At 39.0% G+C, this 15,677-nt stretch overlaps 1 protein-coding gene across 1 annotated transcript in view; it reads right to left on the bottom strand.

Moving 5' to 3' along the window:
- Positions 1 to 6,853: 6,853 nt before the first annotated feature.
- LOC103202756 (olfactory receptor 10J1-like) overlaps positions 6,854 to 15,677 on the bottom strand; it is a 50,315-nt gene continuing 41,491 nt past the window's right edge. Inside the window, 1 exon segment of the mRNA XM_007947686.2 lies at positions 6,854 to 7,800. Coding sequence (XP_007945877.2) covers positions 6,854 to 7,800 — 947 coding nt within the window.

The following is a 15,677-nucleotide window of genomic DNA, read 5'->3' as shown; positions in this document are numbered from 1 at the left end:
AAACAAAAATCCTCACAAATGGACCAATGAGCAGCATCACAATAAATGGAGAGAAGATTGAGGTTGTCAAAGAATTCACGTTGCTTGGTTCTACAATCTATGCCAATGGAAGCAGCAGTCAGGATATTAGATGACATGTAGCATTGGGAAAGTCAACCGTGAAGGAACTGTTTCAAGTGCTGAGGAGCAAGGATATCTCCTTGAGGACTAAGGTGCACCTGACACGAGCCATGATATTTCCAATCACCTTGTATATACATATGAGAGCTGGACAATGAATAAGGAAGACCGAAAAAGAGTTGATGCTTTTGAGTTATGGTGCTGGCGAAGAATGCTGAAAGTACCATGGACTGTTAAAAGAACTAACAGATCTGTCCTGGAGGAAGTGCACCTGAAATGCTCCTTGGAAGAGAGAATGGCCAGACTTTGTCTCACCTATTTCGGTCATGTGGTCAGAATGGACCATTCCTTGGAGAAGGATGTCATGCTTGGTAGGATGGAGGGTCGATGAAAGAGGGGAAAGCCTTCAACGAGATGGATTGACACGGTGGCTGCAATGATGAGCTCAAGTATAGCAGGGATCGTGGAGCTGGTGCGGGATTGGGCAGTGTTTTGTTCTGCTGTGCATGGGGTCGCTATCAGTTGGAAATGACTCAATGACACCTAACAACAACAACAACAACAACAACCTTTTATACATACATATATATACTTTTAGCCATCTAGTAGGTGGAAAGAGATATTTCATTGTATCTTGATTTACATTTCCTTAATGGCTAAAGATGTTGAGCATCTTTTGATGTGCTTATTGGCTATATGTGTATCTCCTTTGGAAAAAATGTCTATTTAAATACTCTGCCCATTGTTAAATTGGTGTTTTGGTTACCTCAGTGCCACTCTAAGAGAAAATACCACAAATGAATGGCTTTAACAAACAGAAGTTTATTCTCTGACAATTTAGGAGGCTAAAAGTCTGAGTTCAAAGTGCCAGCTCTAGGGGCTGGATGAAAGCCCCTTGACCTTGGGCTTCAGTTCTGCCTCTTCCTCCCAGCCCACTGAAGCTGGAGGCTTCTTTTAACTCAAAGAGCTGCTGGCTGCTGAGACTGACAAACCCAAGATTGACAAATAAAATGGCACAGTCCCCAAATTATCAAACAACACAGCAAGCCACTGGTTTGAGTCTAGGAACAATCCTAAAATTGGCAGACAACATGGCAGACTGCTGAATGAGGACTCAGTTACCTGCAGGGTCCAAGCATGCCAAAAAGCTCCAGAGACCTTTCTCAATGCTTCTTATATGCTGAAAGCAGATCACATCCCTAAGGCAGCTACTCAGCTGTTGCAGTAGATTCCACCAGGGAGGTGATTACCAGTCTCATCATGGGGAATAACTATATCCAACTGCCTAGCCACTCAAAGGAAAATGGGGCAATCTACTTCCGTAGTGATACTGCCTGGGAAACCCAAGGAGGGGTCACTATGAGTCGGGTCTGACTTGATGGCACATAACAACAACAACAACAACAACAACAAGCCACTCAAAACCAGGCCCAGCCAAGATAACACACAACTTAACTTCCACAAGTGGTTTGTCTTTTTATTGTTGAGTTTAAGTGTAATTTATATACTTTAGGTACGAGTCCTTTTTCAGATACATGATTTGCAAATATTTTCTCCCATTACATGGACAGTCTTTTCACTTTTTTGTTGGTGTCCTCTGAAGATTTTAGTTTAGTTTTTTTTTTTAATCCATTTTAAACTAATTTTTACATGTGAGTAAGGTTGTGGTCTAATTGTTGCATGTGAATATCCAATTGTCCCATCACCATTTGTTTAAAAGATTCTTCTTTCTCCAGAGAATTGTCTTGAAAATTTTGTAGCAAAGCAATTGACCATATTTGTAAAGGGTTTATTTCTGGATTCTCAATTCTATTGAGATATATCACTGTATATTCACAAAATTGATCATATATATTAATATATATCAATGGAACTATGTGTCTGACCTCATGGCAGTACCACATTATCTTGATGCTGTAACTGTGCAGTTAAGTTTTGAAATTAGAACATGTGAATCTTCCAACTTTGTTCCTCTTTTTCAAAATTGCTATGGAAAATTTAGTATCAGTTTGCCAATTTCTGCAAAAAGCAGCTGGGCTTCTGGTAGGGATTATATTGAGTCCATAGATGAATTTGGGGAGTATTGTCACATTAGGACTTCTAGTCTATAAACATAAGATATGTTTTTATTTTTTTGATTTTCTTTAATTCTTCCAAAAAAGTTTTATAGTTTTCAGTATACAAGTCTTGCACTTCTTTGGGGGCAAAAGGAATAATACCAGTAATCTGAATAAGGCAAGGCACTGGACTTTAAAAAAAGAATACTTGTATTCATTTCCAAGTATGCTTAAGCATTCTAGTGGAAATTGGACTGAAGTAAGTTTATTTGCTTTATATGTCGAAATTCTCTTAGTCAATTGAGGTATACAAATATATTTATAAGAGTAAAATGCAAAAATAATTTATAATTATGAGAAGTATTTATTTTCTGTGTGAATATAAGAGTTTTAAATATTTCAATAAGTAGGGAAATAGATTAATATTCATATAAATTTAAGATTAAGGCATAGTGTGTTGGTGAAATAGTTTTAAAAAAGAGCATTACATCTTTGCTAAGCTAATGAATATTCCTATACATTTAAGTATACTAAGTGGAATAATGAAATTAGATATTAGAATTCTAATCTTCTAAAGCTATTTGCTGCTGGTAGTTCAAACCCACCAGCCACTCCTCAAAAGGAAGGTTGGGCAATCCTACTTCCATAGTGATACTGCCTCGGAAACCCAAGGAGGGGTCACTATGAGTTGGGGCCGACTCGACGACAAATAACAACAACAACAACAAAGCTATTTGCTGTTCTGTATTTATAATATTAAAATAACTTTCAAGCACTATATTGATTTTTAGCTTCTCGATGTCATTTAAACCATAAATCTTCCCAAGTTTTGTGTGTAGATTTATAGCAGGATTTCAGTTTTCCCACAAAAATTAGATAGATAGATAGATAGATAGATAGATAGATAGATATCCTTCCAAGGAGTGGCTGGTGGGTTTGAACCTACAGCCTTCTAGTTAGCGGTCAAATGCCTGAGGCTCTTGACACCACCAGAGCTCCTGTATATCACAATACCTAGGATAAATTATTTTAATCTAGATCTAATAAAGAATATGAAGAGAAAGAAGTGCTAGAGCAAAAGGAGACATTTCTCAAAGAAATTGCTTCTCCACCAATCTCAGTTTCTCAGTTGATAAATGAGCATCTACTTGGTATACCAAATATATGTTTTATTAAATGTTCATCCCTTGACATGTCAATTGCTTAAATCTGATTATCAAATGTTTAATAGTTAAATTCCAATATAATTAAGTTTTTAATACAATTTTAATTTTGTTTCAATTTCTCAGCAATATAAGCTGGAGATAATGAATGTCAGCATTGACTTCAGTTAAATATGGATTCTACTCAACCATTGATCATTTATTTGGTCAAAATGTGAGTTCAACGCACCTCTAAATATTGACATAATTTAATGCAGCAAAATAGAACAGAATACAATATATCAGAATGAAAAACATCAGAAACTACTACTTTCAACAAGACTAAGTATTTTTTTATGAATGTTTTCTTTCAGTTTGTGTATATGTTTGTATGTATACAACCAGGTATTGTTATAATATGCATTTCTTATTGGAGATTATGGATCATAGTGAAAACAGGCCAAAAGCCACTGAACTAGAGGGAATGAGCTGCTTGATGTGGAGCAGGAGGATAAGCATAAACTGCTGGTATTGTAACAAAGATAATGATGGAAATTTCAGAGAGAATTCTTTTGTAAGGGACTGCAAGTAAGTGCAAAATTTGCAGTAACAATCCGAATTTAAGAGTATGTGGGAGGAAATTAGGAGTTAAACATTAATTTGTAAAATAATTTAAAATAGCCAGGGTCATTAGAGAGGTAAGAACATAGGGATTGAGTTAACTAATAATAATGATGATGATGATGATATATTACATTCACTAATGCCTTCTGTAGTTATCACAGCAATAGCTATTGTATTTATTCTAATCTGGATTTTTGATTCTTACGGAAAAACAGGGCTGATGAGCAGAAATTGGTAACCCCATTTTACCAATGAGAAAATATTTAAATACTTGCTTACAGATGTTCAGGTGGTAAGGAACAGAAGAGTGTCTTATATTCAAATCTATTCATGATTTTGTGCTCTTCCCAACAAAAGAGAAGGCTGGTGACCATGTGTCCAGAAAACCAAGGAAAATAATCAATTTCTGTTAATGGTGAGCCCACTGTTTCAGGCTTATGACTGAGATGTTTCTGGAGAATCATCCAGAAGCAAACTTCCCTTCTTTGTTCTCAAAGGCGTCTGAGAAAAGAGACTGTACCTTGAATTAGGGGCATAAATATGGATAATGAGGGGAGCAGTGGGGTGGGGAGAAAACCAGAAACAGAAATCTCTGAGACAGTTGCTCCTCAAATGGATGAGATTGAACTCCCTGTGTTTATCATGTACAATTAGTAGAACTTTATGGGGATTGTAGCTATTTTCTTAGTCTAATAAAAGTAAAGAATATTTATCTTTGTTTTGTGATTTGCAGAGAACTTTCACACTCATTATATTGTGTGTTTATCATAGGAACACCTGGATATAAATTTTATAAGTGAGGAAAACAAGATTCAGAGAGATTAAATAATGCATTAAAGTCTATATGATGGTTGAAGTAGTCAGGACTCAATATGGAATCTTTGTCTTCTAAAGCTCATATTCTTCCCATTTCACTTTGCTGATCTCTAAAACTACTACCTAACATTTTAAGTAGCTGACTAAATTTCAAGATATGATTTATCCATTATAGAGAAGATTGAAGGGACAAGGCAGCATTTTCAAGGCTACAGCCTAAAATAAAAATAGCTATTTTTATTTCCTGCATAAAAGTGGAAATGACCACTGACAAACACATCGTGCCTTCATTTTGGGTTATCTTTGATTTCATCATAAATTTCCAAAAAAAACATGTAGTTGAGTTTATGTGTGACTGAAGCATAATAGATTATTCAAGAAGTTAAGATATTTCGACATAGTCTTTACTTTAGAAATTAACATAAAGGAGAACGTAATCTGAATACACTTCACTTGGTACATGTGAAATATTAACTGATATGCAAAACTGTGCACCCAGCTAAGATGTCACCTGGTTATAACATCACTCACTGCCCATTTTGTGCTTTCACTCATACAGGTATCATGGAAATGTCCTCTGCAATAATAGAGGAATGTAAGAAGTTTGGAGGTTGGGCAGTGAGGGAGCAGAGACAGTGATTGTCTCATTAAAGGATTCACAGGGAGATGCTTCAGTTGATTGTTTCAAAAGAGTAAGAGAACATCCAGGCTAAGTGAGAAGTAAGTGTGGCCATAAGTGATTTCCATTAAGTGAGAAAGGCTACAGAAGTGCACAAGAGTGAAAGGTACAATGGGAAAGGGCAAGTCACCAGAAATTGTTAGATTGTATGTAGGCTCTGTGGAGCTGGAGGACAAACTGTAGGAAAGAGAAGGGCTGGACACAGACATGAAACTTTCTTATCCCCCCAAATCCTCCCAATTCTCTTCCCACCAACCCTGCTCTTTTATTTCCATCCACTAGTTGCTTCTATCCATTTTTTAAGCATCTCCAAAGGTGATCCCAAATTCTTTTTCCCGAATTCACAACACTCATGTAGAAGATCACCAACAACCTTTGTATAGTCTCATTATAAAATGCCAATGTGAATTGCTTGGTGTCACCTCTTTCTTCCACTAGATCTCCAAGGTACTTGAATCACTTTCTAAAAATAATACTCTTACATGATCCTGAAAACTTAGGTCTCCTGTTTCCTGGAACTTAACATGAAAAAGATGTTTAAAGGGGCCCTGGTGGTGCAGTGGTTTAAGCAGCTCAGCTGCTAATCAAAACGTGAGTGGTTCAAGTCCACCAGTCACTCTGTGGGAGAAAGACATGGCAGTCTACTTCCATAAGGATTACGGCCTTGGAAAGTTTATGGCATAGTTCTACTCTGTTCTTCTATAAGTCAGAATAGACTTGATGGCAATGGGTTTATTGTTCCTGATATTCATTTTCATTATGTTATCTAAGATACAAAGGAGCTTGAACTGTCCATAAAGGAACAGTTAGTTATTAAGCCTATATATCTCTAAATGAGTAAGAGGAAAACCCATGTCCAAATAAGAGTGTTACAGAGTACATTTTAAAGCTTTAGCCTGTCCTGGAGCAATATCCCTTCATTAATTCTGTGTACTATTCTGGTAGCACAGTGCCTAAGGCACTTGACTGCTAAGCAGAAGGCTGGCGGTTCAAACCCACCAGCCACTCCTTGGAAGGAAGTTTGGGCAATCTACTTCCATAGTGATACCACCTCAGAAACCCAAAGAGGGGTTGCTATGAGTTGGGTCTGGCTCCACTGCACATAACAACAACAACAACAACAATTCTATTGTAGTTCTGTTCCAGATAGCCCATCAACTTCCCAACACTACTGAGTTATTTCTCTTATGTTTGTTCTTCCATGTCATCCCTGTTCTCTTGTGAAATTCAGGATTGTGCTTTGGAGAACCTTTTCCCTTTGTCTAATAGCTGAATTTGTGGTCCCTTAGTTATTTCTTCTCAGAAACCACTGCTTAAAGGACTCTAGAATTTTTACTCACAGTAATTGTGGCACTGCTCCATGTTTTCTTGTCTAGATGGTCTTCTAAGGTCCTTATGAGAATAGGCTTATGCTGTCAGGAGAGTTTTCTGCCAATAGCCCTGCAAAGAGCATCCTTGACCTCTTTGTTCCTCAGAGTGTACACCACAGGGTTCAGCAGAGGGGTGATTACAGTGTAGGTAACTGAAATCAACTGATCCTGATCTCTGCCATTCTCTGACTTTGGCTTGAGGTAGGCAATGGAAGCACAGCCATAGTGGACAATAACCACAGTGATATGAGAAGCACAGGTGGCAAAAGCCTTTTTCCTGCCCTCAGCTGAGGCAGTCTTGAGGATGGTAGAGATGATGAGGAAGTAGGAGATGAAAACCAAACCCATGGGAACCAGAATCACCAGGACACTGATGATTAAAGTTAGGATCTCGTTGGTGGTGATGTCAATGCAGGAGAGCTTCATTACAGGTCAGATGTCACAGAAGAGATGGGCTACCTTTGTGGTACAGAAGGGCAGCCTGAACACAGACAACACCTGTGTCATTGCTACTAGTAAGCCAATGCTGCAGGACCCCCACACCAGCTGGATGCACACCCTCTTGTTCATGATTACAGAATACCTCAAGGGGTTGCAAATAGCCACATAGCTGTCATATCCCATAGCTGTGAGAAGGAAGCAGTTGTTGATGGCCAAAGTGACAAAGAAGAACATCTGAGTGGCACAACTTGCTAAGGAAATGGATTGACTCAGGACTATAAGGTCGAAAAGCATCCTTGGTATAATGACCAGTGTGTACATGGTTTCTGAAGCTGACAACATACTGAGGAAGAAGTACATGGGGGTGTGGAGGTGACGATCAAGGGTTATGATGATCACAATGATTACATTGCCTCCCAGGGTTAATATGTAGAGTGTAAGGAATACAAAAAAGAGAGTGAGCTGGTGCTCATGGAAGCTGGAGAAACCTTGGAAAATAAACTCACTCACCATAGTTTGGTTCTCTGTCTTCATTAAATTATATTTGGGATCTAAGAATGGGAAAAAAAGGTAAGAATCCTGATTGAGTGAGCTCTCTTGAATAAAAAAATAAAATTAAATCAGTCTCTGTTAAGTCAATTCCAACCCATGTGTGCTAGAGTAGAAATGTGTTCTATAGGGTTGCCAATGATTGATCTTTTGGGTGTAGATCACCAGGCCTTTCTTCCAAGGCACTCTGGATGGACTCTAACCTCCAACCTTTACGTTAGTAACCATGTACATTAACTGTTTCTACCATCCAGGGGCTCCTATCAGTATTAGGTTGGGAAAATCCTTGTGGTTAATCTACCTCAGGTCTTTGCTTATTTTTATTCACATTCATATCACATGGCAGTGCAGAGTGGACAAACTTTCTTTTTTCACCAAAAAGAAAGCACATGACTTTCAGAGTTAAGTGCTGTGAAAGCCTATCCTAGTTCTATCATGCACTAATTTATCTTGGGTAAGGAATTAACAGTTCTAAGACTAGTTTTCTCCACTTAAAATAGATACAATAATGATAACGGCATCATAGAATTGTTGGTAGAAAAATTAAAACTGTCAAGTATTAGATTAGACTAAAAATTATTTAGTACATTCTGTTTCAGTGTTGTCATGCAGAATTCCAGATTCTGTAGCTGACTACCATTTCCCGAGCTGCTGGGGTTTGGATGGAGCTCTTCTTACTTTGACTTTCCCTTTCCAGTCCTCTGTGAGGACACTGCCTATATCAACACCTGTTCTATACCTTTTGTACCAATATACCACTCATTCTTTAAAGCCACACAAAGCACACATTCTCTGCAGAATATTTTTCTCTTTTCTCTCGTTCTCACTCAGACCTTAATGTTCTCATACATATTGGTAGCTTAGACCTGCTTACTGGAAAGAAACTTAATAGTGCACTTGTGATTATAAAGTATCTTCATATACTTCACTTCATCATCATCCAATTGAACAGGGAGGACCAAGATTACTACTTCTCTTTAGAAATAGAAGCTGAGGCTCAGCTGTTTATGGAACTATCCATGACACACAGGTATTGAAGGACAAAATCAAGACTTGAACCCGGTCTTCTGATCCCACATCTATTGTTTCTCCCTCTACACAGAACTGCATTTTAGAACTGGGTCTACCACAGCTAGATTGTACACTCTTTGGGGACAAGGGCCACATACTCTCACTGTTTTCGACCCCCAATGTGACCACCATATTACTTTTAAGGAAGCAGATTGCTGAAGTACTGCAGTGAAGTTTCATTGATCTTTAAAAAAAAAAAAAAACACTGCTGTTAAGTTATATCTGACTCATAGCGACCCCTCCTTGGGTTTCCAAGATAGTCGATGGCACATAACAACAACAACAACAACATTTCTATGGAAGTAGATTGCCCAATCTTCCTTCCGAGGAGTGACTGATGGGTTTGAACCACCAACCTTCTGGTTTCTCTATCTACTTTTCCTTGCTGCCCATGCCTTTGACAATAACAAACAACTAAAGAACTGGGCCACATTTTAATGTTGAATTTAGAATATTATAACACTCAAATAAACATGATACCATTAACATCTAATTAGAAAATATACTGGTAATGCAACTTTGCTTGTAGCCTTTGCCCTATTACTTAGCAACATATAATCATTTGTAATGGATCAGTTGTAAAAAATAAATTCATTAATAGAATAGATTCAGTAATAGATGGATTGGCATAAAAACTGCATTTTTCTGGAAGTAAAGCAAATTAATCACATTACATGATGATTTACTATTAGGGACATTTCAAAGGTAAGCTCCTTAGTGCTTTTAAAATGTAATCTATCCAGTTTTCAGAAATATACCATTTTCCATAAAGGAAATATACAAAAGGTATATACAAGGGATTGATGCACAGTTGTGCTTCAACTCCCCAGAGCATGCTATGAAAGGAAATGGGATGTAGTTGCAAGAAATAAATTTTATGTTAAACATCAGGGACTATTTTTTGACAGGGGAAGTTTGACCCTGATGTGTTTAACCTGCTAAGTATTGTAAATATGCTCCATGAGGTTTTATCAACAGTGTCTCCCAAGAATATGGACAAGGGAGCATAGCTGGTAAGTGGCAGAGCCCCATTCTTTATTATTATATTAGTCAAGATATTCTTTAATATTGGGAAGTCATGATTCTCTAGGATTAGCAGCAGAGCTTTGAAAATAGTAAATTAAGGAAAAGAAAAAAATATGTATACTTAGACAACAGGAACTTTTCTATCTTGATGTTATTTGACCCTTTAGCAACAACAAAACCCATGAAGACCAGACCAAACCTATTGCTGTCAAGTTGATTGAATCATAGCTACCTCGCGTGTTACAGAGTAGAACTCTTCCATAGGGTGTTCTAGGCTGTGATCTTTATGGAAGCAGAATGCCAGCCCTTTCTTTCATGGCATTGCTGGGTTTGTTCGAAAAGCCCACCCACCTTTAGGTGAGTAGTTAAGTGCTGACTATGCCTGCTTATATCATGTAGGGGACTGCGTCTAATCCATCATCTGGCTCTTTACCCTAATCATTGAAGTCTTTTTCCAAATCTCACTTACTTCTACCTCTGCAAGTCTTTGCCACAATAGAGAAATGCGGATAGAAGTCAGAAATGTAGCCCATGAGTTGCATGTATTTACAAGTGAAGGTCAGAATGAGAAGGCATCTGGTTTTGGTCCAGTCTGGGGCTGGCAAAAGAAGAAAGTTACAAAGGGCTCTTTGGACACTACATATTCCCTCTAGCTGGAGGAGGAGACTTTGATGTCTGAAAAAGATTCTCCAAGGACTAGCTCTGTGGTGCCTGGCTGCCAATCCCTAAGCAACCTTGAGAAGTCACCCTGGGGAGTCACCCTGGGGCTAGGAGGAAGCAGCCAGTCAGCACAGGGAGACCTTATCAAGCCTCATTATGTGTGGGGCTCATTTACCAGATTACATGGGCTTGTACTCTGGGAGTCCTGGGGTAGTTTTCACCGCAAGTAGAAACAGCAGTGGCTTATTTGTCAAGTTATATTTTTTAAATAAATGTTCTATTTTTATGCAGTCGCACTGTGGAAAACCATGGTTACAAAGCCCGAGTGAGCTCTAGCTGAGAGCTACTGTCTCAGATTCCAGGAAATTTGCACAGCTCTATTGTAGTCAGGAACTCTGCTCAATGTTAGAAGCTGTTTTATTTTTTCCTTCTGGAACTTAAACAGTCAAATCTAACTATAGCTTTTGTCCTGTGGGATTCAGAAATGGGAGCTCAAAATTCAAAAGATAACACAGACTTTTCTGGAAGGACATGAAGCCATTATTGGTATGTAACAAACTTGAACAAAGATTATATCCTAAGGAACCAGTAGGCAAATAGTTAAACAAACTGGGTTGCATAAGCCCAGTCTGGAGTTATCACAACACTGGTTCTCGTGCTCCAGTCCACAGAGGTTATCATTTTTGTTAAGTTCCCTTGAGTAGCTTTTGACTAACAGCGACCCCATGTGATAGAACCTCCCACAGGATTTCCTGGGCTGTAATCTTTACAGGGGGAGCTCTGGTAGTGTAGTGCCTAAGGCACTTGACTGCTAACCAGAAGGCTGGCAGTTCAAACCCACCAGCCAATCCTCGGAAGGAAGATGGGGCAATCTACTTCCGTAGTGATACTGCCTCGGAAACCCAAGGAGGGGTCGCTATGAGTCGGGTCTGACTCAATGGCACATAACAACAACAACAACATAACAAAATAAAACTGCTTGATGCCACCCTGAACTTAGTGGCATAACCTAATAACAATTTATTATTGTTTCTCATAGTTCTGGGGAGTCTTCATTAAGCAGTTCTCACATAGGGTCAATCATGTAGCTGTGGTCGTGAGGCTTGCTTCCTCACATGCTGGTTGGTTGATACTGACTATTGGCTGAAATAACAACACACAGCTTCTCCTTGTGATTTGGTTTCCTCACAGAATGGTGTTCTGTGTTCCAAGAGCAGGTTTCAAGAGAGATAGCCAGGCAGAAACTGTTTCACACCATATGACCAGCCTTGAAGTCAAATAGCATCACTCTTACCACATTGTATTGGTCTAGGTAAGGCTTGCTCAGTTTCAAGAGGAAGGGATATAGATTTCGTGTGGGATGGGAGATATTATACCCACTTCCTCACTTCATGACATGATTAGGTTCCAAAGACCAGATTGTTACAAGAAATTGGCATTTTGCAAAAAAATGGAGGATGGCTACACCCTCACATAATTGCCAAATTACATTATCACATAACTGCCAATCACATCATTGCATAACTGCCAAATCACATCATTGCATAACTGTCAAATTACATGATTGTGAAAACTTCTACATTACATCATTATATAAGCAACAAATCATGTCATTACATATGCCAACTTATATCATCACACTACTGCCTAATTACATATATCATCACATAACTGTCAAATCTCATCATCACAGAATTGCCATATTGCATCATTACATAACTGCCAAATTGCATCATTATGTAACACCAAACCACTGAGAATCATGGTCCAGCCAGCTGACTGCATAACTTTAACCATCATAGCCAGTGTTACTCTCACCTTACACCTTGGCATTTGTTACTACTGATGTACACTGTTAATGAACAAAAAAGTCAGATACTAGATTTTTTACTATTGTCATAAATGCAAAATATCAGATAACAAGATAGTTGATAAGTGAGCACTAGATGTATTATGTCTATCCTTGGAACATACATTTAGCAACTGAATTAGCATGTGACCAGTATATTTTGTCTTGGATAGATTAGAAAGAAAATTAAAATTAGACTAATTGAACTCTAGCTGTTCCACTTAGTTGTTTATGTAAAGTTTATCATCCTGTAAGGAATATTTAAATTCCAAGGGTTCTTGGAAAATGAAGGGGAAATTTTGAGCCTCTCCACAAAAGGGAGGAGCTCTGGTAGCATAGTGCCTAAGGCACTTGACTGCTAACCAGAAGGCTGGCGGTTCAAACCTACCAGTCACTCCTCGGAAGGAAGGTTGGGAAATCCTGCTTCCGTAGTGATACTGCCTCGGAAACCCAAGGAGGGGTCACTATGAGTCAGGGGCGACTCGATGGCAAAATAACAATAACCACAAAAGGGAGATGTTTACTGTGATTTTTTGTATGAAGTGGTGTTCATCAAAGTTTTCTTCTTGGTCAAGTTGTGATTTCTTCTTTTTATGTAATAAGTAATTTGTAGGGTACTATGTGGAGCTCTGGTGGCATAGTGCCTAAGGCATTTGACTGCTAACCAGAAGGCTGGAGGTTCAAACCCACCAGCCACTCCTTGGAAGGATGGTTGGGCAATTTACTTCTGCAGTGATACTACCTTGGGAACCCAAGGAGGGGTAACTATGAGTCGGTTCCAACTCAATGGCAGTAAGTTTGGTTTTGGTTTGGTATGTTGTGATTAATACCCTTTTTCTTATCAAATCACATTGTCTTAAATACCATAGCTTTATAATAAATATTAGTCATCAAGAATATCAGCTCTTCTGACCTCATTTTATTTCTCAGTTCACCCTTTGCTTTTCCATACAAATTTTAGAATCAGCTTTTGTAAATTGCATTAATTAATAGATCATTTGGGATGAATTCTTACGAGCTAACTATCTATTTTGGATTCCAGGGACCTAAGAACAAGCAGTGAGATGGGAAGCAGGGAAAGGACAGAAAAGGCAAAAGGGACCAAAACAGATCGAGGAGTCAGCTGCAGGGACCCAGGGGAGGAGAGGGAACACAGGCCACATCCCACAAGCAGCAAGGCGGGAAGGCAGGGAGAGGACAGAAAAGGCAAAGGGGATAGGAACAGATTGAAGAGTCAGTCCCAGGGACCCAGGTGAGGAGAGGGAACCCAGGCCACCACCAAAAGCAGCAAGGCAGGAAGCAGGGAGAGGATAGAAATGGCAAAGGGGACTGGAAAGATCGAGGAGTTAGCCACAGGGATCCAGATAAGGGTGGTTGGAGGGGTTTCTAACAGTTAAAGGTGGCAAACTTGTCTGTCGGTTTGTCCTACTGTGGTGATGTGTTGCTGTGAGTTTTGAGGCTGTGCCACTGGTGTTTCAAACCCAGTGGGTTGCACCTGTTGCACAGGTATCAGCCCGGCTTGCAGACTGAGACAGACTTGGAAGAAGGAGGAGGCCATCCACTTCTCAAGGAAATGGCCAGGGATAACCTTATGAATAGCAGAGAAACACTGTCTGATACTTTACTGAGCAACTTTATGGATAGTCCAGAAACATTGTCCAATACAGAGGAGGAAGGTGAGTCACTTAGCTTAGAAAGCTCTCAAAGTAGGACTGGGAAAGAGCTGCATCATCTGAGTAAAATCAGCCTAACTCATATGGATAAGGTAAAGCTTTTGAAACCTCCATTTGCTGATGTAGCACCACTCAAATTGAGGAGAAACAGCAGCAAACATCCATTAATAATCAGAACATGGAATGTATGAAGTATGAATCTAGGAAAATTGGAAGTTGTCAAAAATGGAAAGGAACACATAAAGATTGATATCCTAGGTATTAGTGAGCTGAAATGGACTGGTTTTGGCCATATGATCTACTATGCCAGGAACGACAGTTTAAAGAGGAATGGCATGGCATTCATCATCAAAAGGATGTTTCAAGATCTTTCCTGAAGTACAATGCTGTCAGTGATAGGATAATATCCATACACCTACAAGGAAGACTGGTAGCATAGTGGCTAAGGCACCTGACTGCTAACCAGAAGGCTGGCGGTTCAAACCCACCAGCCACTCCTCAGAAGGAAGATGGGGCAATCTACTTCCATAGTGATACTGCCTCTGAAACCCAAGGAGGGGTCACTATGAGTCAGGTCTGACTCGAAGGCACATAACAACAACAACAAAATAAGGAAGACCCGTTAATACGACTATCATTCAAATTTATGACTATTATTCAACCACCAAAGCCAAAGATGAGGAAATTGAAGATTTTCATCAACTTCTGCAGTCTGAAATTGACCAAACTTGCAATCAGGATGTGTTAATTATCACTGGTGACTGGAATGCAAAAGTTGGAACAAAGAAGAATCACCGGTAGTTGGAAAATTTGGCCTTGGTGACAGAAATAATGCTGGAACTCGTATGGTAGAATTTTGCAAGACCAACGACTTGCTCATTGCAAACACCTTTTTTCAACAACACAAACAGAGGCTGTACACATGGACTTCACCAGATGGGACACACAGGAATCAGATTGACTACATCTGTGGCAAGAGGCAGTGGAAAAGCTCAATATCTTCAGCCAAAACCAGGCCAGGAGCTGATTGTGGAACAGACCATCAACTGCTCATATGCAAGTTCAACTTGAAGTTAAAGACAATTAAAACAAGTCCATAAGAACCAAAATATGATCTTGAATATATCCCTCCTGAATTTAGAGAACATCTAAAGAATAGATTTGATGCATTGAACACCAATGACCGGAAACCAGATGAATTGTGGGAGGACATCAAGAGCATCATCCATGAAGAAAGCAAGAGGTCACTAAAAAGATAACAAAAGAAGAGAAGACAAAAATGGATGACAGAAAAGACTCTGAAACTTGACCTTGAGCAGAGAATAGCTAAAGCAAGTGGAAAAAATGACAAGATAAAAGAATTGAACAAAAGATTTCAAAGAGCAGCTCGAGAAGACAAAGCCAATTACTATAATGAAATGTACAAAGACTTGGAGTTAGAAAACCAAAAGGAAGAACACGGTCAGCATTTCTCAAGCTGAAAGAATTGAGGAAAAATTTAAGCTTCAAGTTGCAATATTGAAAGATTCTAAGGGCAAAACATTGAATGATGCAAGGAACATCAAAAGAAGATGGAAGGAATACACAGAGTCACTGTACC

The sequence above is a fragment of the Orycteropus afer genome, unplaced genomic scaffold (assembly GCF_000298275.1).
Source record: "Orycteropus afer afer isolate SDZICR_OR568_19922 unplaced genomic scaffold, OryAfe1.0 scaffold00193, whole genome shotgun sequence".
NCBI lineage: Eukaryota > Metazoa > Chordata > Mammalia > Tubulidentata > Orycteropodidae > Orycteropus > Orycteropus afer.
The sequence above is the reverse complement of the archived record's forward strand: the minus strand, read 5'-3'. Positions and strand labels throughout refer to the sequence as shown.